The sequence below is a fragment of the Rissa tridactyla genome, chromosome 13 (genome assembly GCF_028500815.1).
Source record: "Rissa tridactyla isolate bRisTri1 chromosome 13, bRisTri1.patW.cur.20221130, whole genome shotgun sequence".
Taxonomy (NCBI): Eukaryota; Metazoa; Chordata; class Aves; order Charadriiformes; family Laridae; genus Rissa; species Rissa tridactyla.
In genome coordinates this window covers 211,203-234,714 of record NC_071478.1, presented here as the reverse complement: position 1 = coordinate 234,714, position 23,512 = coordinate 211,203, and the positions used below count along the sequence as shown (strand labels likewise).

General features: G+C 41.8%; 1 protein-coding gene across 6 annotated transcripts in view; it reads left to right on the top strand.

The window, feature by feature from the left end:
• CLTCL1 (clathrin heavy chain like 1) overlaps nucleotides 1-17,132 on the top strand; it is a 36,678-nt gene extending 19,546 nt beyond the window's left edge. Inside the window, exons 13-34 of one of the 6 annotated variants that reach the window (XM_054219858.1) lie at nucleotides 77-257; nucleotides 632-795; nucleotides 1,582-1,707; nucleotides 2,011-2,153; nucleotides 2,762-2,996; nucleotides 4,955-5,077; nucleotides 5,489-5,634; nucleotides 6,024-6,207; nucleotides 6,728-6,920; nucleotides 7,422-7,579; nucleotides 7,675-7,839; nucleotides 8,273-8,380; nucleotides 8,730-8,897; nucleotides 8,979-9,128; nucleotides 9,974-10,105; nucleotides 10,451-10,561; nucleotides 11,136-11,306; nucleotides 12,095-12,316; nucleotides 13,035-13,055; nucleotides 15,244-15,323; nucleotides 15,737-15,825; nucleotides 16,341-17,132. In XM_054219858.1, coding sequence (XP_054075833.1) covers nucleotides 77-257; nucleotides 632-795; nucleotides 1,582-1,707; nucleotides 2,011-2,153; nucleotides 2,762-2,996; nucleotides 4,955-5,077; nucleotides 5,489-5,634; nucleotides 6,024-6,207; nucleotides 6,728-6,920; nucleotides 7,422-7,579; nucleotides 7,675-7,839; nucleotides 8,273-8,380; nucleotides 8,730-8,897; nucleotides 8,979-9,128; nucleotides 9,974-10,105; nucleotides 10,451-10,561; nucleotides 11,136-11,306; nucleotides 12,095-12,316; nucleotides 13,035-13,055; nucleotides 15,244-15,323; nucleotides 15,737-15,825; nucleotides 16,341-16,456 — 3,186 coding nt within the window. In that variant the 3' untranslated portion in view covers nucleotides 16,457-17,132. Of the gene's footprint in view, nucleotides 1-76; nucleotides 258-631; nucleotides 796-1,581; nucleotides 1,708-2,010; nucleotides 2,154-2,761; nucleotides 2,997-4,954; nucleotides 5,078-5,488; nucleotides 5,635-6,023; nucleotides 6,208-6,727; nucleotides 6,921-7,421; nucleotides 7,580-7,674; nucleotides 7,840-8,272; nucleotides 8,381-8,729; nucleotides 8,898-8,978; nucleotides 9,129-9,973; nucleotides 10,106-10,450; nucleotides 10,562-11,135; nucleotides 11,307-12,094; nucleotides 12,317-13,034; nucleotides 13,083-15,243; nucleotides 15,324-15,736; nucleotides 15,826-16,340 lie in introns of all 6 variants that reach the window. The other 5 variants (XM_054219853.1, XM_054219854.1, XM_054219855.1 and 2 more) reach the window with 5 other exon arrangements.
• The last annotated feature ends 6,380 nt before the right edge of the window (nucleotides 17,133-23,512 follow it).

Here is a 23,512-nt window from a genome sequence, read left to right as displayed (position 1 = left end):
TCTAACTAGTTGCCACATTTTAGAAGTCAGTCAAATTCTGTGTAAGTTACTGAGTAAAATTTTTTTCTCTTTGCAGTGGCTTGTGAATTTCTTTGGCTCTCTCTCAGTTGAAGACTCTGTGGAGTGTTTGCGTGCCATGCTGTCAGCCAACATTAGGCAAAACCTACAGCTCTGTGTGCAAGTTGCTTCTAAATACCATGAGCAGCTTGGTACCCAGTCTCTTGTGGAGCTTTTTGAATCTTTCAAAAGCTATGAAGGTACAGTATTAGAAGGAAGCAGCTTACTTGGAAGCACTACTTGATTGAAGCTAATCATAAAGATTGTGGCTTTAAGAGAGCACTGTTTGTCACGTGGCTGGACCTTAGGATGCATTTATCAAAGTGAGCTCATCACAGTGAGTTCTAGGGGTGACTTTGTTCTAGACAGTTTCTTAACCCTTCTGAGTAAAGATCAGAAAGAAACATGAAATCTGAAAGAGGGGAATAAAAATCCTTCTGATTTTTCCTGCGGTTGAATGAAAGCTACTGTTTCAGCAGGGTCGAACTAAGTCACAAGCTGGAGTCCATAACAGTCTGCACTTGCTTCACTTATGCTTCTAATTGTGTTGTTAAAAACATGTGGTTCTTTCTAGGACTGTTCTATTTCTTGGGTTCCATTGTAAACTTCAGCCAGGATCCAGACGTTCACTTCAAGTACATCCAGGCAGCTTGCAAGACTGGTCAGATAAAGGAAGTGGAAAGAATCTGCCGTGAAAGTAACTGCTATAACCCAGAACGGGTGAAGAACTTTCTGAAGGTAAATAATTCTATCCAATGGATTGAGCAGTTCTCCGTTATGTTTCGCTTAGCAGCACAGCTACAGCCTTCTAGTGGAAATACCAACTTAAGGTTTAGCTGGCGTGGCTGTGAGTAGTCTACTTTGTAGCTGGAATAGGAGTCTGATCCTATTCCATGCATATAATGGGTCCTTCTAGGCTACCTCTGGGAAAACAAGCCCAAATTCAGCCTTCCTTTAAAATTAGGCTGTATGATATAACTAAACTCATGAATATGTTGTCACCTAACGATAGGTGAATCCAGGCTGGCAGAAGGAAAGACTATGCTGAAGTATTCAGCAGGAGCTTTATCAAGGATGTTGGCTGGTCAAAGCTTATTAAAACTGGAGTCAGCCTGTACTTAGCACTTTGCATGCTTTGTGAGTAGTAAAATGGGATTTTAATGTCACTTTATTTTGCATTGTTAAGTTCTTGGCCCAGCAACTGTCTTGTGAATTGATACGTGAATTGATAGTCATTTTGAAGCTAGAGATGTAGGCCTAATGTGGCACTTCATAACGAGCCTAAACTTAAAACTCAACTGACAGATGGGCCACATGGCATTCATAGTGGGTGACTTGCTTTTGAAATAAATTTTCTGCTTGCCAGTCTCAAATTTGAATGTATTGTGAGTTCTAGTGCTAAGGGAACTTGGTCAGACTTTCTTGCCCTGAAAAACACTTCAGCAAATGGTGGTTGCTTACTTTTTACTTTTTTCTTTTTTTTTTTTCCTTTTTTTTTTTTTTTTTTTTTTGCACAAAATACAGGAGGCGAAGCTCACAGACCAGCTTCCCCTGATCATTGTCTGTGATCGTTTTGACTTTGTTCATGACCTGGTGCTCTACTTATATCGCAATAACCTGCAAAAGTATATCGAGATCTATGTACAGAAGGTAAGGAGAATCCAGTTTTTAGCTCTTGCTCTTTCCTTCCTACCTTTCAGTAGACTAAAGCAGAATATGCTATGTCTCTTTTGCTCACTCTTCTAGTGTGGAGGCTCTTCAATCAGCCTTTGTCTATTACAGACCTATAAGTATAGTTTTTCCTAGAACGTATATACAAATACGTCAGTAACTTAAGACTCGCTGCTCTAAAGCATAGTTTAAATTGTTAACTAAAACTATCCCATGTGGAAGACTGGGGATGGCTTATTAGTAATGCTAATAACTAATTTTAATGATGGTGGCTTATTCTAGGTGAATCCTAGCCGTATACCAGCAGTGGTTGGAGGGCTTCTTGATGTGGATTGTTCTGAAGATGTCATTAAGAACTTGATCATGGTGGTTAGAGGCCAGTTCTCAACAGATGAGCTGGTGGCTGAAGTGGAAAAAAGAAATCGGTAATGAAAATGTATCTGTAGACCCCAGTGTTGGGCTTTCCTGATGCCGGTATACACCCGGATTGAATTGGATGAAGTTTTGTTGACTGATACAATACTAGTATTGTTTTATGTTTCTTTATAGAAAAGCAGCTTAGACTTGCTAGTCAGTCTCTTGATTATTTGGGCCATATGGGAATGCCTGATAGCGCTGCATGATGAACAAACATGGCTTTTGAATGCTTCCCTTACAGCCAACTATGGCATGTGCCTTTAGAGTAAATCTGGATAAAACTGTCTTGACAGTCTTGTTGTAGGCACACAGCAGCATGTAATTAGTTTATAGTTACCTGTAAAATGAACAAATGGGTTAAGCATGAAGAGCCAGCTAATAGAAGAGGAGTTGAAAGGAAAGATTGCAAAACTAGTGGCATCTGCAGCCTTCCCTGTTGTTAAACTGCAGATCTGTCCTCCACTCATTTAAGACTCATTAAAAATTACCGGCTGGTCTCCATCTATTTTTAAATCTGACCATCAAACTTGCTTGAAGGGAAGGCCAGGTGTTAATGGATAGCTGTCGAGCATACCTCTGTGTGACTTACAAACTTAAAATGTTTGCTTATTCAAAGGCTTAAGTTGCTGTTGCCATGGCTTGAATCAAGGATTCATGAAGGCTGTGAAGAACCTGCGACTCATAATGCCTTGGCCAAAATCTACATTGACAGTAATAATAATCCAGAGCGGTTCCTTCGTGAGAATCCTTACTATGACAGCCGTGTAGTTGGCAAATATTGTGAAAAGAGGGACCCTCATCTGGCCTGCGTTGCTTATGAGAGGGGGCAATGTGATCTGGAACTCATAAAGGTTAGCAAAACTGTGTTTATAAGCGTGTTAAAGAACTACTTGTTGCCTGAAGTGGAGAAGCCTAGCTGGCTATTTGTCTAACGCTTACAGAATCCTGTCTTGCGGTCTAACTCAGGAGTTGAGGTAGGCAGGATTCTTCTATGTAGAGGCAATAATTTTTATGATGATGAGAACAACTCTTGTACAATTTTAGTTCAGACATATAGTATAACTCTGCAACTTTAAGGTACCATTCATGTCTTTCATCGACTGATTCTGCTCAAAATTAATTTATTTGGCCCAGCTAATGAATATGCCTGCTGTTAAACCCTTGTTAATTTGATATAATTTTTTTTTTTTGAGTCGTGAGCACTTGATTGGCAGAAGGGACAGGCTGTCATCTATCATGACTCTACAGTAGGAAGAAGAGCTTCCTTGAAACTAGAACGGGGCTTGTAATTTTCCCTTACTGTGGTTGACCCTTAGAGTTGCTCCAATACTGAACTAGAAATGAGGAAAATAAATGTTGACAGTCAAACTGCAAGGACTTATTCCGATAGCATTCCTCTCCTATCTTAAGCCTATTGATTCCTAGGACCTCCCTTGGAAGTTCAAGGGCAAGCGAAATTCCCAGGCTTCTCCAAACACATTCTAGCCTCGAACTAAACAACAGAGCTTAATGCCAGATTGTAGTGCTTGTGGCTGCTGAGAAAGAAAACATCCTCCCTCCTACCTGCACTTCTGCACTAGTATATGCAAAGAATGTCAGCTGTGTAGGGGTAAGAACTAGCTTGTTTTGCCCTGTTTCAAAGCAAATAAATGCTGTTCCCTGGCAAGGCCTGTCCTGTGAGTGTTAGAATGGTGGTATGATCTAGGCTTGCTGCTGAAAGTGGATGGCTTTCCAGCCTGAAGCAGCTCCAAAACAACAACCAAAACCAAAACAAAACCCCCCCAACCAAATGAAAACAAACAACAACCACCAAACAAACAAACAAAAAAACCAAAACCAAACCAAAAACCCCCAGCACTCAACTGGCTACATCTAGCTTTTTTATTTCAGCATATGAAGGTGGCTCAGAGTTGTTTTGCTGGGAAACTTTGCTAGAATAAGCTTGATCATTCTGGTTAACTGTAGAAACCTGTCAGTACCAGCTTCTTCCTTGGGTTGATGTTCTGAGCAGGTGTTTCTGGTCATGCAGAAAAGATCTTCCTTCTGTAAGAATTATTCTTGAGACACTGCCTCCTAGAAGAGGGCTCAACTCCTGCAACTAATAGATGTACAACATAAAGCAAAATTATGCTACTACTGATTTTCTTACAGCAAAGTACTTGAGATTCCAAGAACTAATTTGGATACTAACAAAAAATGACCTGTTGGTAGAAGGTGGAATAGGCCCCTCAGGTTTCTGCTCTTCTAGTTGGGAGTTGAAGCTAGTGGTACTAACAGGAACGTAATTCATAACTCTTCCTTGCTGCGCTTCTGTAGGAGACTTCACATGTATTCTGTGCTCTTAACGTTTTAACAGGGGAATCCAAGCCACTTGCTACTCTGAACACTGCTAGTGTAAAGTTAATGACACGAAATACATAACCTGTTTCTAGCTTTAAACACCAGCACCATTCCTTAGTTCACTACATAACACTGCCCAGGCAAGTGGCTCCCTTTCTAGATTTAAAACTTAAGTTCTTCAGGCTTCTGCAGGTCTTCACATCAAACAGAAGCAAATAGTTACTGTGAAGCCACTGTCACAGTATTTGTGTGTCGGGCAAAACCAAGAGAAGCTATAGAAATTCTGCTGGAGACCTTCTCCATGAGCCTTCCAGATCAGAGGTTGGGTAAGAACTTGTCCGTGGCATTTAGCATTGGTCAGCAAGTAGTTCTAGTCAGTCTTCTAGACTGTCTGATTCATAGTTAGCTAAACCTGTCTTGTGGTACTAACCCTTAACACTAACAACAATATTTGTAACTTCTCCTTCAGGTCTGCAATGAGAACTCGCTGTTTAAGAGTGAGGCTCGCTATCTAGTGCGCAGGAAGGACCCTGAGCTCTGGGCAAATGTTCTGGAAGAAAACAACCCATTCAGGCGGCAGCTTATTGACCAGGTACAGCACAAAGGCTAAACTTTCAGTATGAGGAGACCTCCGGATGTCTCAGAAACATTATGGATCATTAAAGTAGCTGTCTTCTCCCACAAGGTCCCTTGATGCCCCATCTCAACCATAGAGAAACCAAGAGTTTGAGTGGCAGTTATTAACTCTGACCTTCACGGTCAGAAAATTTAGTAAGGTATTTTTTTCTGTCTTGTGGAATGACCTAACTTTAGTGAATTTGCCCCCTATACAGACACGAGGTGTGACTTTAATAGCTATATCCAATATAGAAGTAGCTCTTTCTTGCTGTCTGTGACAAAATATTCTCGAAGTTCTGAAGTCTTAATTTGTAATTCTCTGGAATAGATTGGCAAATATCTCATTTGGGGAAAACACTCAATAATTCCCTGCCTTCAAATCCAGGTTGTCCAAACAGCTTTATCAGAGACGCAGGATCCAGAGGAGGTTTCTGTAACTGTGAAAGCTTTCATGACTGCTGACCTGCCTAATGAATTGATTGAGTTATTGGAAAAAATTGTGTTGGATAACTCTGTATTCAGTGAACACAGGTAAGAGGAGAGCTTTGTCCATAAGTTTAGCCTATTTAGTGCCTTTATTTAGGTTGTGAAGTGACCCAAGTTATTTGTGGGCCTCTTGCTTGCAGGACATACACAATCTTAAATGTGTATAATCAGGTGAAAAAACAGAATTTAAAGTGCTCTGTGCTTTAAGAACAGAGCTAGTTCACTCTAGAACACTGATTGAGGTAGAGAAGAGAGAACATTGATATTGGCAAGCAATTTCTTTTAGAAGGCAAATATCAGTGCTTCTCAGTCTGGGGGTGAAAGGTTGTTGCTAGTGACAGCAAGCGGGTGTATTTTTTTGCACGTACAATACATGTCGCTTAAGCAGTGCACAGTAACACCTGCTTATAGCCTCTGCCTTCTGTTAACCAAAGGAATCTCCAGAATCTGCTGATCCTGACTGCCATTAAGGCTGACCGCAGTCGTGTGATGGAATACATCAACCGGCTGGATAACTATGATGCCCCAGATATTGCAAACATTGCCATCAGTAATGAGCTATATGAAGAAGCTTTTGCTATATTCAGAAAATTTGATGTTAATACTTCAGCAATTCAGGTGAGGCGTGGTTCCTGCATGAAGGTATAGAATGCTAGTAATAGAGAGAATGAGAAGTGTACCATTATATTGATTGTCAAGGAGTAATCGGTATTCTCAAGGGGTGGGATTATGTGCAAAGAATAGGAAAACAAAGTCAAAGTACTGACTTCAGAGGCTGATCTGGCCAAAGTAATCAAAAAATGTTGGGGTGCTGCACATGCTTGGCGTGTGTCTGCTGCATTTGATTCCGAGTGGCTACCTTGGAGACTCATATGGGAAAAGTGCAGGGGGAAGTAAATGCTACTACGCGTTGTCTTTAGGCCAGCATTACTGACTTCTGCAAGGCAGAGGAGAAACAGTAGCAACAAAAGTCTCATTCTTGATGCCTCTACTTCATTAGACAGAAACGGCTGTTATAAAAGCAGTTAGCTTCATATTGCTTACACAGAACAGCGTATGCGCTTAAAAGAAGAGTTTTGTTAGGACGGACAACGTTAAAAGGCTTTGATTTTTAACTTGAAAATTCTATTTCAAACAGGTGCTGATTGAGCACATTGGCAACTTAGACCGTGCGTATGAATTTGCAGAGAGGTGTAACGAACCAGCAGTATGGAGTCAGCTAGCCAGAGCACAGCTCCAGAAGGACTTGGTGAAAGAAGCTATTGACTCCTATATAAAGGCAGATGATCCATCTGCTTACATGGAAGTTGTTCAAGCAGCTAATAGAAATGGTAAGGCAAAGCATCATCAAACTTAGGATTGTTTAGATATGAGATAGGTTATTGCATCTACATCAAGCTGCAGGGATTCTTGAGACTAATGAATTCCGTTTCGGAGGAAACGGGAGCAGTCAGTACGTGGCATGGATGAGTCAATGTTTAGTGAGATTCCTGTCAACAAGCTTGTCTGTGTTCCTTCACCAAAGATAGATCTTCATGTGGCGATAATTTGCACTACTATCATCTTAAATATAGCCAAGTATAATGTATTTATTTAGCTGTATGTGGCAGAATTGCTTGCCAACTGGACTGTAGAATAGTTGCAAGAAGTTCCATCTTATGTGAAGGTGACTTGGGGTTTAGCAGGGAATTCCTTAACTGAAATGCAAACGGCTTAGTATCATGGTGGAAGAGATCCTCGAGGCTACTGGTGAAAACTGTTCCTAAGGTGGGCAAGCTGAGCAACACAGGATGTCTAAACAGAGGATCTTAAACATCTCTTCTCTCTTCAAGATAACTGGGAGGACCTAGTCAAGTTCTTGCAGATGGCCAGGAAGAAGGCTAGAGAGTCTTATGTAGAGACAGAACTTATTTTTGCTTTGGCAAAAACTAATCGTCTGTCAGAACTGGAGGAGTTTATTAGTGGCCCTAATAATGCCCATATACAACAGGTATGTCTTGATCCACAGTTCCCATGTATGACTTGCTCTTTAGCTGACTCCTGATTCTGGCTGTTACCCTTGTTTACCTTGAACTCCTAATGCAGGTTGGTGATCGCTGTTATGAAGAGGGGATGTACGAAGCAGCGAAACTACTGTATAACAATGTATCTAATTTTGCTCGCCTGGCTTCTACCTTGGTGCACCTTGGAGAGTATCAGGCAGCAGTGGACAGTGGCCGCAAAGCCAACAGCACGAGGACTTGGAAGGAGGTAACTTAAACTCGTGGGTTTTCTTTAATATTCTGCAGAATGTGCTCTACTGTTGCTTCTGACTGTTGCTCTGGAGCATAACTGGGCTCCTTTGCTCTGTCAGTAATGTGGGAAGTAAAGAAGAGTTAATTCATGACTATGTACAATTAGCTTTAATGGTAACTTGCTACCTGTTTCTGGCTACAGAGTATGTTTGTAGCTTTATAAGCTGTCCTCTTGCCCAAGATAATAAAGCTTGATTTCAAAACAGTGTAAAATGAGTGGCAGAGATTTTAATTCTAGAGCAAGTATTATGGAAATACCTATTTGGAACTGTATGTAAGCCTCAAATGTGGTAAAGCTTTACTAATTAACTCTCCTTATAATACAAGGAGATTAAGTAAGCATTGCAGTATTCTCCTGTTAACTGACTATTTGCTAACTCTCGTTACAGGTATGCTTTGCCTGTGTGGATGGAAAGGAATTCCGCTTGGCACAGATCTGTGGCTTACACATAGTCATCCATGCTGATGAACTTGAAGAGCTGATCAGTTACTATCAGGTTAGATCACTGTTCGCTGTTAATATCGTAGAAGACTCTAGACAGCATACTTGTATCCACTAGTAAAGTGGACACGGATAAAACCATGATACCCTGTGGGGCTAATCTTTAAATTCATTCTTCCTCCATCTCTATTTCCTAATAGCTGCATGCATTTTTTTCTGTAGTAATCACTGTCCCTTCTTCAACAATTCTGTTCTCTCATTGGAATCATATCTTACTAGTCTAAGCACTCCCACTTAGTGAGAAAAGCAAAGCATGTTGAATTTAATTAAATATGCATTTTAGCAAGCTTTAAGTGCCAGTTGGTCATGAATTTGCAATTAATCCTTATTTTCTTAACATCCAGGATCGTGGCTACTTTGAAGAACTGATTGCCCTTTTGGAAGCTGCTTTGGGCCTAGAGCGTGCTCACATGGGAATGTTTACCGAACTTGCCATCTTATACTCCAAATTCAAGCCTCAGAAAATGAGGGAACATCTGGAGCTCTTCTGGTCCAGAGTTAATATTCCAAAGGTATGTAGTAAGGTAGCTACATTGTGCATGAAGTTGGGAAGCTGTCAGTGAATCAAACTGACTGATTTCTTGTTTTATCAGGTGCTCAGAGCTGCAGAACAGGCTCATCTCTGGGCAGAACTTGTATTCCTCTATGACAAGTATGAGGAGTATGACAATGCAATAATTACTATGATGAATCATCCCACTGATGCCTGGAAAGAAGGGCAGTTTAAAGACATAATTGCCAAGGTAAGTAAGTAGTTAACTAAATAAAATTGCTGAAAGTTTCTTTCAGAACAGAGGCAAAAATGCACAACAGAATTGCTGTTTAGAAAATGAGTTTGCTTAAGCTGCTACTCAGTTTTCCTGCTGTACTAAAACAACTTCCACTCAGTTTAGCACAGGAATTAATCTAATCTTACACCTTTTGGTTTTCTCCTGTGCAGCGTATTCTATTGAGTGGCAGCAGCTAGCACAGCATGTCTTCAGAGACTGCTCAAGGTCATACAGGTCACAAGCAAGAGGCACAACCAACCTCCTTAATACCTTTGAGCTGACTGCTGTCTTAGTCTGAGGCTGTGACTGTTCTAGAAAGATCTCTGCAAATGTTTCCAGCTGTTTCAGTGGGAGAATTATGGTGGGCAGTCCCATGAATGCAGCAGAGAATAGTGAATTGATGAATAGTTCAGACAAGATTTGAGACTGAACACATTCTTATTGGCCCTGTGGGTTTCAAGGCAACAACTTAAAGACTGGTAAAGGCTACAGACTTTACTGGCTTTAGGAGTTCAAGAAATGGTTATGTGAACCTGTAGTAGGCTATCTGTGCCAGGATATCTTAACTGTGGATGAGTTAGAATTAGTTTGTACTACCCCTGGCAGCTTGTGACTTCACTGTTGGAAGCAGATGGCACAAGAAGCAGTCATAAGATTGAACGAGAATTCTGTGTGTAAGTGTAACGTTTCTGGCCTCTAAAAGGAAAGTTATGCTCTTAACTTAAAGTCAGATAAACCTTGTGCTGAGTTAAGTGATCCAAACTAAGCACCTTAGGCTTACTTGTGTTTGAAGTACTAACTAGCGTCTAACCATGCAGGTGGCCAATGTGGAGCTGTACTACAAAGCCTTGCAGTTCTACTTAGACTACAAACCTCTACTGATAAATGATCTCCTGCTTGTATTATCTCCACGACTAGATCACACCAGGACAGTCAGTTTTTTCTCAAAGGTGAGTCTGGGAGATGGTAGATGAATAAGAAATCGTCTTGCTCAAGTTAAGACACTCCAGTCTCTGGCTGGAAAAAAGGGCTGACGTCTTTCAGGTGACTTTGCCTCCTATATAAAGGACTGAGAAGCAGCCCAATCTTGGCTTGATCTGGGAAACACTGGAAGAGTTAGCATAACTGGCCTAGGAGGCTGTTTTATTTTACCTCTGGCAATACAAGATGCATTATCTGAAAGGGACCTGACAGTAAGCACAAACTCTTGTAATAACAAGTGGGAACCTGTTTCAGGAGTATGTAGCGTAGGAAACGGTATACCTAATTTTGTATTGCAATTGTCTTAATTCCAGGTTAATCAGCTGCTTCTAGTAAAGCCTTATCTGCGTTCAGTCCAGAACCACAACAACAAAGGAGTTAATGAAGCTCTAAATGACCTTTTAACAGAGGAGGAAGATTACCAGGTGAGCCTCACAAAATAGATTGCTGGGCCTGAGGGTGCTTCTCTTTCGCCAACAAAAAGAGGCTGTAGTTTGGTTGTTCCCCAACTGATGCAGAGTAATTCCCTTGAGTAAAAGATAACTTCTGCAATGCAACAGTAGTGGGGGTGGAATCAGACCCTTTGCGGGCAGGATTCTTGAGATGCTGTGATGATTTGCAAACAAAGCAGATGCCACAGTTGTTTTTCTCAGAAGAGGCTTCACAAAGGTCAATATGACATGTGTACTCTACTGGGCAACACTTCTGTAAACAGATTTGCTTCTGGCCCCGTTGGATGCTATTTGGAAGACATGCTTTGTCTTCTAAGGTTTCCTGTTCTGTCAAGTGAGGTCAGTATGACTGAGTTAGCATCTTGCTCTGTTAAAAATCGTCTTTTGGAGAGATGCATGAAACACGTAGGGTAAACAAGCTGTAGACATAGTATCAATGTCCAGCTGGGGGAAGCTGAACACTTGTGCACCATGCTTAGATGCTTCTCTACTTTAGTTCTCACCTACTACCATCTGGAAGCACGTGTAACGGTTCTCTCTCAAACAGGGTTTGAGAGCTTCCATCGATGCCTATGACAACTTTGATAATATAACGTTGGCTCAGCGTCTGGAAAAGCATGAACTAATTGAATTTAGGCGTATTGCAGCATACTTGTATAAGGGTAACAACCGCTGGAAACAGAGTGTGGAACTATGCAAGAAAGACCGTCTGTATAAGGTGAGTTAATGCAGCCTTTCTCCCTGACTGTCAAAAAGAAGTCTGAAGTATAGATATCCTGGATACTGAATGTGTTTTGTTAGTTTCAAATATTGAGTTCTAATTAGTCTTAGCCCTTCACTTGAAGTTTAAGGAAGGACTCTTAGAGCAGAAGTGTTCGCAATTTCAACTGCATATCTTAAATCTAATTTAATAATGTTATCCTGTACTTGGACATCTGTGTATATCAGTTAATAGTATGCGTACAGTTTTCTGTATCAGTATGGAACATCTTCTGTAGAACCGAAGGACTTAACACCCTTGTAAGGATACAGATGAAAAACGATTACACCATCACTTCAAGCCTTTAGTGAGTTCACATGGGCCAGTTTTTTGCCTACTCTGTAGGAGAGCTGGCAAATAGTCTGTCTTGCCACACAGCAAGCAGTTGATGCAATAGTCTCTTCTGCGCTGGGTAATCCTTAATATCTAATGGTGAGGTAGGTGGGATACCAGAAACGTTGTTTATCTTCTCTGCTACAAAACTAAGCAAAATCTCATTAGGTCACTTCAAGTACTTACAGAAAACCTGATGGATAATGTTAGTATCTGGGTTGCCTCAAACCAAGAGAACTTAACCAAGCTCATGTACTGTAGCTTGGCTCCTACAGAACTTGCCTGGTGTTAAAGACTACCTTCACGGAATGCCAAATACCTGGCTTATCCTAGCTAGCAATGAGATACACATAAGGTATAAAGCAAGATGTTAGCAGGCAAGGGTCAAGCTTAACTGTTGTCCTTTTCTGTAGGATGCTATGCAGTACGCTGCAGAATCCAAAGATGCAGAGCTAGCTGAGAAGTTGCTTCAGTGGTTCCTGGAAGAAGGCAAGCAGGAGTGCTTTGCAGCCTGCCTTTTCACATGTTATGACTTGCTGCACCCAGATGTAGTGCTTGAGTTGGCCTGGAGGCATAACATCATGGACTTTGCAATGCCTTATTTCATCCAAGTGATGAGAGAGTACCTTACCAAAGTGAGTATTGCATTGGATAAAAAGTTAAGGCTTCTAGTCTGCTGGATGATTAGCATTATGCAAAATAGAGCTCTTTGCATGTATTTGCAATCTTGTTGTTCCTCATAGATGAAGTCTTCTATGAAGTTCTGTGGGTTTAGTCACTTCAGGCTAACTAGCAAAACTTATTAATAGATGTCTTGGGAGTTGAAAGATGTCTAGTTAAACTTTTGCTTTTAACAGTGGGCAAGGAACTGTGTGCTTTTCAGAGCAGCTTCATAGTTGATGAAGCTGAAAACTTGGTGAGGACAACCTGCATCACTCTTTACTTCGTATAACTATGAAAGCATTCTCTGTTTTCTTGTTACAGAGAATACAGCTTTTGAGTAACTAACAGGACACGCTAGTCCTACATCAGCCATAGGACTAGACTGCTGAAGATGATTTTTTTAAAATGGAAAACAGAAGTTTAGATGCATAGTCTGGCTGTACAATACTGATACCAACAGGTAGTCCTCAACTGAGAGAAAAGAGAGAGACATTCTGATTAGGTGTTGTCCTGAAATGCTTGTCTCAAGCAGCTCTAAGATACTAAGCTAAGTTCCTTCCTTAGAAGGCGCTAGGGTTGCATAGGACATCACAGTAAAGAACTTCATTAAAATGAGTAATCTAAAAGTGACTGCTTTGGATTGCTTCTAATCAAGTCATGTTAAGTATTCCCCTCTGAATTTTCTTGCAGGTTGATGGGCTGTTCTATAAGGTGACACTCTGATTTCAAACTCTTTGTGTTCGTGTCCCTCAATATCCTAGGTTTCTTTTACAGGAATCTAGCTGTAGCTTCTGCCAGAAGAGCACTATAATTTAGCTCTAACTCATTTCCTGTTCACTTTCTAATGCTAAAAGGATAACTATTCACAAGAAACTTGAAAATCCAACCAGGCTCAGTTCCTCTTCATGGGAAACAGAAGCAAGTGATTGAGGAGGACTTGAGTGTTGAGTGTTTGGGCTCCTGTTCACTCTGTTACAGATATCTTGTAGCAGGGAGGATGTTGTCCATAATTAAACAAAAAAAAGGCAGTTGCCACGTAATAGGATGTGTCCTAAATGCAAATTGGATGTTATGCTGAAATTACTGACGTGTGCAATCTTTCAGGCATGGTGAGTTCAAATAGTAGCATAGAGCTTCTGTAAACTTCTTGCCTGTTAGTATGATGAAAATCCTTGCACAGATCTTAAAGGCTGCTGCCTCCTCATATTCCACGGGGGAGAAACTTGCCACACAAGTTCACCTGAACTCTTCCATGTGAGGTTTAGGTCTAAAATAATGGGCTTTAAACTGCTGGTTGGATTTACAAGTAATCACACGTACTAAATACGGGATAACTTGCCAGAAGGAAAATCTGCATGGAGAGAGTGGTTTACAGTGGAACTAATTTAGTCTGTTGAATTAACTGCAAAACATGGAATTAGAGAATGGGCTTTATAAATGTGGTTTGTCTAAAATTGCCATGTAACTAACTTCAACAGTACAAAAGAATATACTAGTTTATCGGTGGGGTGTGTACATCTTCCAGAACTTCTCTCTCTTCTATGCATAAAAAGGTGTTAAAGCACAGGATAGCCTATGTCCCAGAAGGGGCCAGGCACACAAAGTATGATGACACTCATTTGGAAACCTTTTGAACAACTTCACTTCTGAGCAGCAAATCACACAGATGTTTAGGCATTCCCGGAGAGCTGCTCTTGTCCCTTTTTCAGGGTGCCTGCTGTCAGCATGCTTGCTGTTTCTCCAACAGAGGGAGTAACTGCACTTTTGTTTCAGATTTCTTAATGCTTTAGGGCCGGTAAAGAGGAAAGTCTAATCCAAGAGAGAGTGGGAATCCCAGGTGATAAGTAGAGCAATACAATTAGTTTGAAACTGACAGATGTCAATTTCTTTGATCCATAGTAATATGGATAGTGTTTGTAACAGAAATAGTGTTATCCTGAAGAGGTGTGAGGCTGACAGCTATAAATGAAGCAGTTAAAGACCTACTGCTATTCAAGTTATTAACTTGAGTTGCAAACTTCAAAAAGTCCAGGAAATTGTTGAACACCACACCTAGATAACATCTCTGAAGTATAATAGAGACTCCTCTTGCAGCACTTCTCTGACCAGATGTGATTCTTGCAGTGGGAAAGGAGGATGAGGAGCAGCTGAAATACAGCATTGGGCTAAATGTAGGTTTGCCCAGGATGTTAATACTGCCTGTCCCTGGAGGTGTTTAAAAAAAGGGTAGATGGGGCACTTAGGGACATGGTTTAGAAGTGGCTTTTGTCAGGGTAGGTTAAAGGTTGGACTTGATGATCTTAGAGGTCCCTTCCAACCTCAGCAATTTTATGATTCTATGTATCTGGATGTGAAGCTGTGTGATTTTTATGACTTTCAGTCTCAATGGTTCTCTTATGGAAGATATAACTTGTTAAACTTGAGAGAAGGAAGATGCTGTTGCCTTCTCAGGTTAGTCCTCCCACCCCCAATTCAAAGTTGTGTTCAGGGCTCCTGCGTTACTGTAGCACTTTCACAAATGCGTTTTAGCTTTATTTGACACAACACGGATCTGTATAAAGCTCATACTACTAGACTACTTTCCATGATGGTTCTAGAGTTTCCTCTAAAAGGTCATAGAGTTAACAGTTACTAGAATAGGGCCCCAAAAAGTGTTTCACTTGAAGGTAATGATGATCTCAGCTGCATTTGACAGCTATTGTTTATTGCAATAAACCTCAAGCAATTGGGAGGGTAGATTTACAACATAGATTGCTGGGAACATGCAGACTTTTGTAGTCTCCAACTTGGACTAATAAAATGAGCACTTGATAGTTTAGGTAGCAGGCACGAAAAGCCTTACGCGATGGTGCGATTCCTAGACAAGGCCTTTATACATCTCCTGTTCACTTCAATGTAGGTGGATAAACTTGATGCTTCTGAAAGCCTAAGAAAAGAAGAGGAACAAGTAACTGAACCCACTCCAATAGTATTTGGTAGGTGAAAGACTTGGCTTTAATTGATTACCTATTGTCACTCTGGTCTCTTTTGGTGGAGGTGACTTAAACGACTACCTTCAGTTGAAGTAAACTGGTTTCAACTAGATAGTAAAATGGTTGTCTCTGCTAGATGAACTGCATAAGTTGTTGAAGTGGCATCTCATTCTTACAGTACTTTGTTTCTTCAGCTGAAGTATTGCTCCTCTTACACGGCTCAGAACTCTAGCCTAGGCATAGTCTTTCAGTGTGGTAGCTGGACAGGGAATACCAAGGTGTGCACAACCCCTGGAATAACTTACAGAGCATGCAAATTCCTCCTGTTATTCCTACCTGAGAGGAATGTGTCTGCCTTCTGCTCTTCCAAGTAGAAAGGCAGACTGGCTTTCTAGCTCACCCATTTTAAGACACGTGCAGCCAAAAAAACATGGCTGTCCTCAAGTGTGCTGCTATCCTAGAAGCCCCTCTGAAGAGGCACTCCGCTAACAAGCACCTAGAAGTGGCTGGTAAGGGAAGGATGTGACTGGCTTACTGTCTGATGTAAATGTTAACCTGAATTTAACATATGCGTGAGGCATTTGTGCTCCTAATGATGAAGACAAATCTGGCAAGCTATGTTTGGGCCTTTTGCAGCACTCTACAGACTGTGAGACCTAACAGACCTAACTATTTGCTTGAATTGCTTCACGCTTTGACCGTGCATGGGTTAAACAGTACCGGCTTGTTTGGCTTTCAGTATGGTCTCTTCAAAACAAGCCAGGTTTATCATGCCCTCAAGATCAGTTGATACTCATCTTCCCTCTGAGTTCTGCCTTGCTTTTGTAGTTTTCTGGTAGGAAGAGCAGATGGCCTAGGTGCCCGCTCTGTGCTGCATGTTGAGTAATAGTGTGACTTGCTAGTGGATGCTTGCACAGAGGCTGATTTTTAGCTAAAACTTCATGATCCTGTCCCACAGTACAGCTAGCATTAGGGAAGCTTGGGTTTTCAAACTAACTTTGTTGTTTTTCTCATGTTTTTCTAGGCCAGCAGTTGATGTTAACAGCAGGCCCCAGTGCAGTACCTCCCCAGGCAAACTTCCCATACGGATACACAGCACCAGGATTCACCCAGCCGCCTGTTTACGGTTTCAATATGTAACTAGCTCTCTGACAGACCTTCACTGTCTCTGTTCTCTTCCTTCCCGTCCCTTTTTAACTTCTCCAAGAAGTGTACAATGGTCCTAAAGGCACAGATGACCTTCTGTTGGCTGAACACACTTGCTGCCCGGCTCAGTGAGGAGACTTCAACGGGATGCCTGTTACTGTTATTTATTGATTATTGTCCGGTTACATTTCAACCTCTGAAAGGCAGCTTTTGTTAATGACATTGTGAGACTCTTGTCTGAAGTTAAGGCACTATTTCACTAACTCATATAGCAATAACTGCTTGAGGCCAGGGGGAAGAGAGCATATTTTTCTTTCTTTTGCAAAGCCTATTGAAGGCAGCTGGGAAATTGCCTGGCACCAAGTTGTTAAAGCTTTAGCTGAAGCTACTGAAGTAGCAGGGTTGTTAACAATTCAGTGAAGCATCTCGTTAATAATGGATTGTTGAAAGCTTGTGTACATCTGACTACCCCATTTTATTTGCAGTCTTATGTGCAAAAGAAAATGGGCTTTCTGATGTTTGTGCTCTGAATGTTTAGAGGAATATTGGGAAGGTCTCCTTTTCTGGACAATAATGTTGTTGGGGTTCGATGCTGTTGGAGTCTGTTCTATATTTTCTGGAGTAGATCTGAGACTTGAAGAAAATAAATCTTCTCATGCCAGAGAGCAAACACTTCCCAGATCCTTTTTGTTTAACAAGAGAGCATGTTACTTGTTGATGTTAAATGGTACTAAAGGAAACCTCAGCTATATGTGGCAAGTGAACATAGGAGTGTGCATGGGCTGCCAAAGTACTAGAGATGCAAGAGCACAGTGTCGGGGTTGGGGAGGGGGGACACACTGCTAAAATATTGAGGCAGTAGGGAGGGTCATAATCCTGACTTTTTATTTGCACCTTTAACTGATTCCGGCATTGGCTTCCTGCCACACCATGTTCTGACCCTGTCTGGTGGGCAGAGTCCGCACCACCTGAATTAACAGGGTGCAGTGACTCAGTTCTGCTATGCTGCAGTAGTATCAACAGCGTGTCCATCACCCACCTCTTTCTTTGAGAATGCCAACAGGGATGTATTATTACTTTGTGCCACTCTTCAAATACATGTATCATTAACGTTTTATGTACTTAGATAACAATGTATAATTTATGGTTATGAATCTTGTGCTAATCTTGAATATTATAAAAGTCCAGCTATAAATGTAAAACTGCAGTATCCACTGTGTGGTTCTAGTCTTAATATCTTGGGGGTGGGGACTGGTTAGTGGAAATACACTACCATTAATAGCATCAGGTTTCTTAATCTGACAAGTAATGATGCCAGGCAGGAAAAAGGGAAACTTGGGCCAAAGTACCTAACATAGATGGCTTAGCAGTTGACTGAAAAGGGAGTTGCGGTCTCTTCTCCAGACACGTCAGCACACTGCCACGGGTGGAGGTCATGCTGCAGGAGGCAGTCACATGCTTACATGACTTCATTCACAGGACTGGAAAAGCTTCAGTCCTGTGCTGAGGGAGATGCTGCAGGTAGTGTCTTCTCCACTAAAATACACTAATATAGCAGCAGTAGTGATAAGCTGCACTTTTTCACACTGAATTCTACTTGAACAGGGCAAAACATCTTTAAATGCCAACCAGGAGAGACTGACAGGGTTGTGAAATCAATAACAGCAGACAATGCTTTGGCACAATTCTAACTAGTATATTGTCTCCCTTGGTCACTGCACTGTGGTAGCAATGGCAAAGAGATGTGGCATCCACCTCCTTGATACAGGCTAGAGTGCTCCAAGTGTTGATGTAACATACTAACCTCAATTTTGTACTGATCAGCACTCAGCAGCTCAGCTGGAAATACTGAGCAGCTAATGAGGTCAAGCAGATCTGCGCTCTGTCTAGTCTTATTCCTGGCAGGAATTAGCCAGGTAGCATGCTATTTTCCAGACAAATGGTACTTATATTTTGTAACTAGTTCCTTGTGGGTCAAAAGGAACTTGAGTGAGGCAGCTGGAACTGAAGACCAGCTCTAGGATTTGTATGACTGTAGGAGTTTCCTTTCTCTCAACTTGAAAATTTAGTGTGACTTCATAGCAACGATTACAAGCTGATGGTGGAATACAGTAGACTGCTAGATTAAATACTAAAACAGCTCTTGGCCTGTAGAGAATTGAGCTAGCCTGTCCAGAAATCTAATTACAGGAATGACTGAGTTCTCAAGGAAAGCAAAACTGCCAGCTCTGATGAACAGTCTTGCTTTAATTGCTCTCCTGGTATCTTGAGCTCTTGCTAAGTATAATGGCTTTTATAAATTCTGTAATCTTGCATTCTAAAATGCATCTGGAAAGGCATACTCCCTGCCATTACAGTGCAGCGGTACCTAAAATGTGGAAGAAACTCTTGCATACCAGAGTACTTCACTGTTTCCTTAACAGTTAAGTTGTTCTCAGCAGGAAATAACCCCTCTTTTAGTGGGTTAAGTGGAGGGCTTAATCCAGTTGATGAAGTCGTAGTGTCCATCCAGGTTTTCAAAAACTCGGATAAGATTGCTTTGCAGAAAACCTTTAAAACTAAGCTTCTCACTAATCCCAGCCACTAGTGCTATCATGTAGAATGATCTGTTCACGCAGAACATGCTGCAGAGCGCAGCATCTGGAGACTAACTTCTGGGCTTACGATACTGTGCAATAGTACGTACGTACAGGCTTTTACCGACTCATGCTTTTCTGTGAGAAGCAGTATGGATTTCCTTTTGTAACAGCTCTTGCTATTTGTCAGACCTTAAGGGGGTTTTCCCCAATCTGGCACGCTTTGGGCACCTACAGATCTGGCATCAGAGATGACAAGCAATGTGCAAGCACTGCTGTGCATCTGCTTCAATGTCTTGTGAGCTACGTGGAAACTGATCTCTCCACAAATGACTGCAAGGACATGTGCTCTTGGCATAAAATTCTGACCTGTACTCAGCTGCTCACTCTGTGCTAGCACTTGAGCTCCTTACGCTATCCTTTTCTCCCTCGCATCTTTAAAGGTTACTGGTTTCTTTCGGTACAAACACCAAGTGAAAGGAGAAGGGAGGAAGAATGTCTAACAAAATTGCTGCTAGAAGCAGAACTCTGGTGGAGGCTACTGCTGTCTGCTCTGTTGGGCCAGATGAGCCAGCCCCATAAACTCAGGAGGAATTAAACTCAGGAGGAATGCATCGCTGGGGTAAGATCTGTTTCTTACTGGCTACAAACTGTTGTGGTATTTTACAAGGCTTCTATTTCCCTTCCCCCATTTTTAGGGCCCTATAATTAAATGTTAGCATAGCAGAAGAAAATGCTCTTAAGTCATTTTGCTCCTTAAAAAATAAAATTTATAGGCAGATGGAGCCTATTCAAGTTAGTACAAATTATGGGAATGATACAGGAAAGACAGTAGTAAATGCAAGGTCCAAAACTTAATTTTGATTTAATAACTTCTTTTTTTAGCAACTGCAGTGCTGAGAGCTGGCACTTACAGGAAAACATGGATCCTTTAATAAGGAACAACTTTTTTTACCTAGCAAAACTGGCAACAATTACTCAGAAACATAAAAGATTTCTTCTGTTTTTTGAACTCTAAAACTGACAAACAAATCCTTTGTTATCTCATGCCCACTTAAATGAGCATGGATAACTTTTGTACTTGGGCACGTGATATACTTGGGCAAAGCTGTCTGTTCAACTGCTGTATAATTAATGTTTATGCTTCATCGTGTGACACTTTCTCTGGCAGACTAGAACTTGGCCACTGAGAAACTCTTAGTGTGATTAAACCACCATGACAGTGGATCCAATTTGCGCTGAAAAAAATTGAGGCTAGAAATCTTGCGATTCTTGGAACAAGTAGCACTGCATGTACCTGGTTCCCATAACGAGCAGTTTAAAAGTGGCTGTACTACCTTGTAACAGGGTGTATTTCCCATCTGTAAAGCTTCTTTTTGTCTTTCTGGGTCCTTCCTGTTCTGCTGTGAATGGCTTGTCTCATTTCCAAGCTGGTGTTTCTTTTTTTGCTTTACAGAGTACCCCAAGACTGCTTCAATCTCATTTGTTCCCGCAAAGTAAAATTGGGACATCTTGAATTTGTGATAAAATGTTATGGAACATAAGGCTGGAAAATGCTTAATGACAGCAGAGTGCTTTGTGATGCTGGTGTGTAATTAGGTTGGGGTTTGTTGAGTGAATGAACACTTGCTATAGCAACCTGCAGGTGCACCGGTGAGCTTAATGGATTTGGAGTCTTTTTATTCTGCTACATCTCTTCCTTCAGCAAGCATTCAGCCTTCAAAGACTTTGCTGCTGGTATAGCTTTCTTATTTTTCCATACTACGTGTTTTCTGTGGGCATGTTTCCAAAGGTAATGACAGATCCTGACTCATGTTTTACTAATAAAATTCTGAAGAATTGCTAGCGTGGGTATGTGTTTCAGTCCAGATCTTTCAGTCTGGAGCCTTTGAGATCTTTCAGGAAGGTAGCAAAATCCATCTGTTTTCTTCCAACCTAAAATAAACTATAAAGTTGACAGCTTTTAAGCGTTACGATGGTATGAATTTGAAATACAGTCAGTGAAGGGCAAGTCTTGTCTTGCTTTTATGTGTCAGAATTTAAAAATTCTGAGTTTATTCAGTCATGCATTCTCCTGTGTGGTTCAATGACTCAAGGAGAATTTTTTTTCTGTCTGCTGTGGTTTTAGTCAAGACTTTAAAATATCTTCATCTAAAAAAAAAAATCTGTGTTTCTCCTTTTTCTCCTAGTGGTTATGAAAGGAAGGAATTACAAAGTCATCTGGTATGTTCTTTTCCACAGCGATGAGGCCTGCAATATTATGCAGAGGACAAATTCCCAAAGTGCTGGTTATCCAGCTGAGAAGCTAGGAGAGGATTGGAGTGGGAAGCGGGGGGTTAGTAAGTCTTCCCATTGCTTTCCTTTCAGAAGATACGTTTTTGGTTTCAGTTAGAGGGTGGGGAAAGGGTCTCACCTAGGGTAAACTGCTAACATGGTTTGTCACCTGGAGTAGTTTCTTTCAGTAATATGTTGTGAGGGAAGCGTGACCATAGAATCATAGAATCACAGAATCATAGGGTTGGAAGGGACCTCTGGAGATCATCCAGTCCAACCCCCTGCCAGAGCAGGGTCACCTTAGAGCAGGTTACACAAGAACACGTCCAGGCGGGTTTGGAATGTCACCAGAGTTGGAGACTCCACTACCTCTCTGGGCAGCCTGTGCCAGGGCTCTGCCACCCTCAAAGTAAAGAAGTTCCTCCTCATGTTTAGGTGGAACTTCCTATGCTCAAGTTTGTGCCCATTTCCTCTTGCTCTGTCACTGGCACCACCGAAAAGAGCCTGGCCCCATCCTCCTGACACCCACCCTTACAGTATTTATAAGTGTTGATGAGATCCCCCCTCAGTCGTCTTTTTTCCAGACTGAAGAGACCCAAATCCCTCAGTCTTTCTTCATAAGAGAGGTGTTCCATCCCCTCATCATCTTTGTAGCCCTTTGCCGCACCCTCTCCAGCAGTTCCCTGTCCTTCTTGAACCAGGGAGCCCAGAACTGGACACAGCGCTCCAGGTGCGGCCTCCCCAGGGCAGAGCAGAGGGGGAGGATGACCTCCCTCGTCCTGCTGGCCACTCTCTTCTTGATGCGCCCCAGGATGCCATTGGCCTTCTTGGCCACAAGGGCACATTGCTGGCTCATGGTCATCCTGTTGTCCACCAGGACTCCCAGGTCTCTTTCAGCTGAGCTGCTCTCCAGCAGGTCAGCCCCCAACCTGTCCTGGTGCAGGGGGTTATTCCTCCCCAGGGGCAGCACCCTACACTCGCCCTTGTTTTGTAAGGTTCCTCTTTGCCCAACTCTCCAACCTGTCCAGGTCTATCTGGATGGCGGCACAGACTTCCGGTGTGTCAGCCACCCCCCTCAGCTTTGTGTCATCGGCAAACTTGCTGAGGGTGCACTCTATCCCCTCATCCAGGTCATTGATGAATATATTGAAGAGGTAGCAGTATGATAGCCTGTAAATGCTGTATGCAGTACCTGGATTTCACTTGTCTTCTGAGATGAGCCAGGCCCACTCAAATGTTAATGTAACAGGGACTTCTGTTGGGCTCTTTAGAGGCGAGTCTTGGTAATCTCAGTGAATAATCTTGAGTCTCAACAGGAGCTCTTTTTGCATGTGTGCTCAAGTGGGAATCACGCAAGTTGTTTTGGAATAGCATCATCTTTCTTATAGTCACAGTAGCTCCTGCTGCGCACACTTGAAAGCTGGGGAAATGTTGACTCAAATCTTCAATATGATCACTTCTCCTTGAAGCCCATTATGCGCAGGATCTGTTACGCATGTAGGGGATCATTTGTTCTTGTCAGGGAACCTGAGAGGAAATGAGTTTTCTTATTTTACCATAAGACCTGAAGTGACGTAGATTATCATGCATAGAAAGGTTTGTAGTAGTCGATGAGTTGTAACAATTCAGATTCTCTGATTCAAGGACATAATATAGGAAGTTATCTGCTCTATATTGATCACTTATGGTCTCTGAAACTATGGCCTGCTGCTGGGTACACCAAGGTATGCCAATTAAAAAAAAACCAAACAAACCACAACAACAAAAACAAACAAACAAAACCACACCCACCTCATTTTGGGGAGGAGCAAGGGAGGGATAAGTTGGAACTGATCAAGCGTGGTCACTGTTTATGTGTTTTCTAGGATCAGAAACCTGTGTCTGCAATCAGTGTTTGTATTTAAAAAAAAAATCATGGAAGTTGCTTTCATCTTCAGTAGTTCTTTTTAATTCTGATTATCAGGGCCTGGAGGGATGCCATGAGGTGTACAAGCTGCAATAGCACCTGACTATGTATTTCACAATTCTTTTCTCTTTCTATAGCAGCAGAAACAAGCCAAGCAGCAGCCACCAGCAAGGGAAATGGGTTCAGATTGTCAGAAGGTTGTTTCCGTGAAAATTCCTGAATTGTGAGCAGTAAGATAGAGAACTTGATATCCTGTCCGTAACAGTAGCTGCTCTTTTATGCTTTGACCACCCA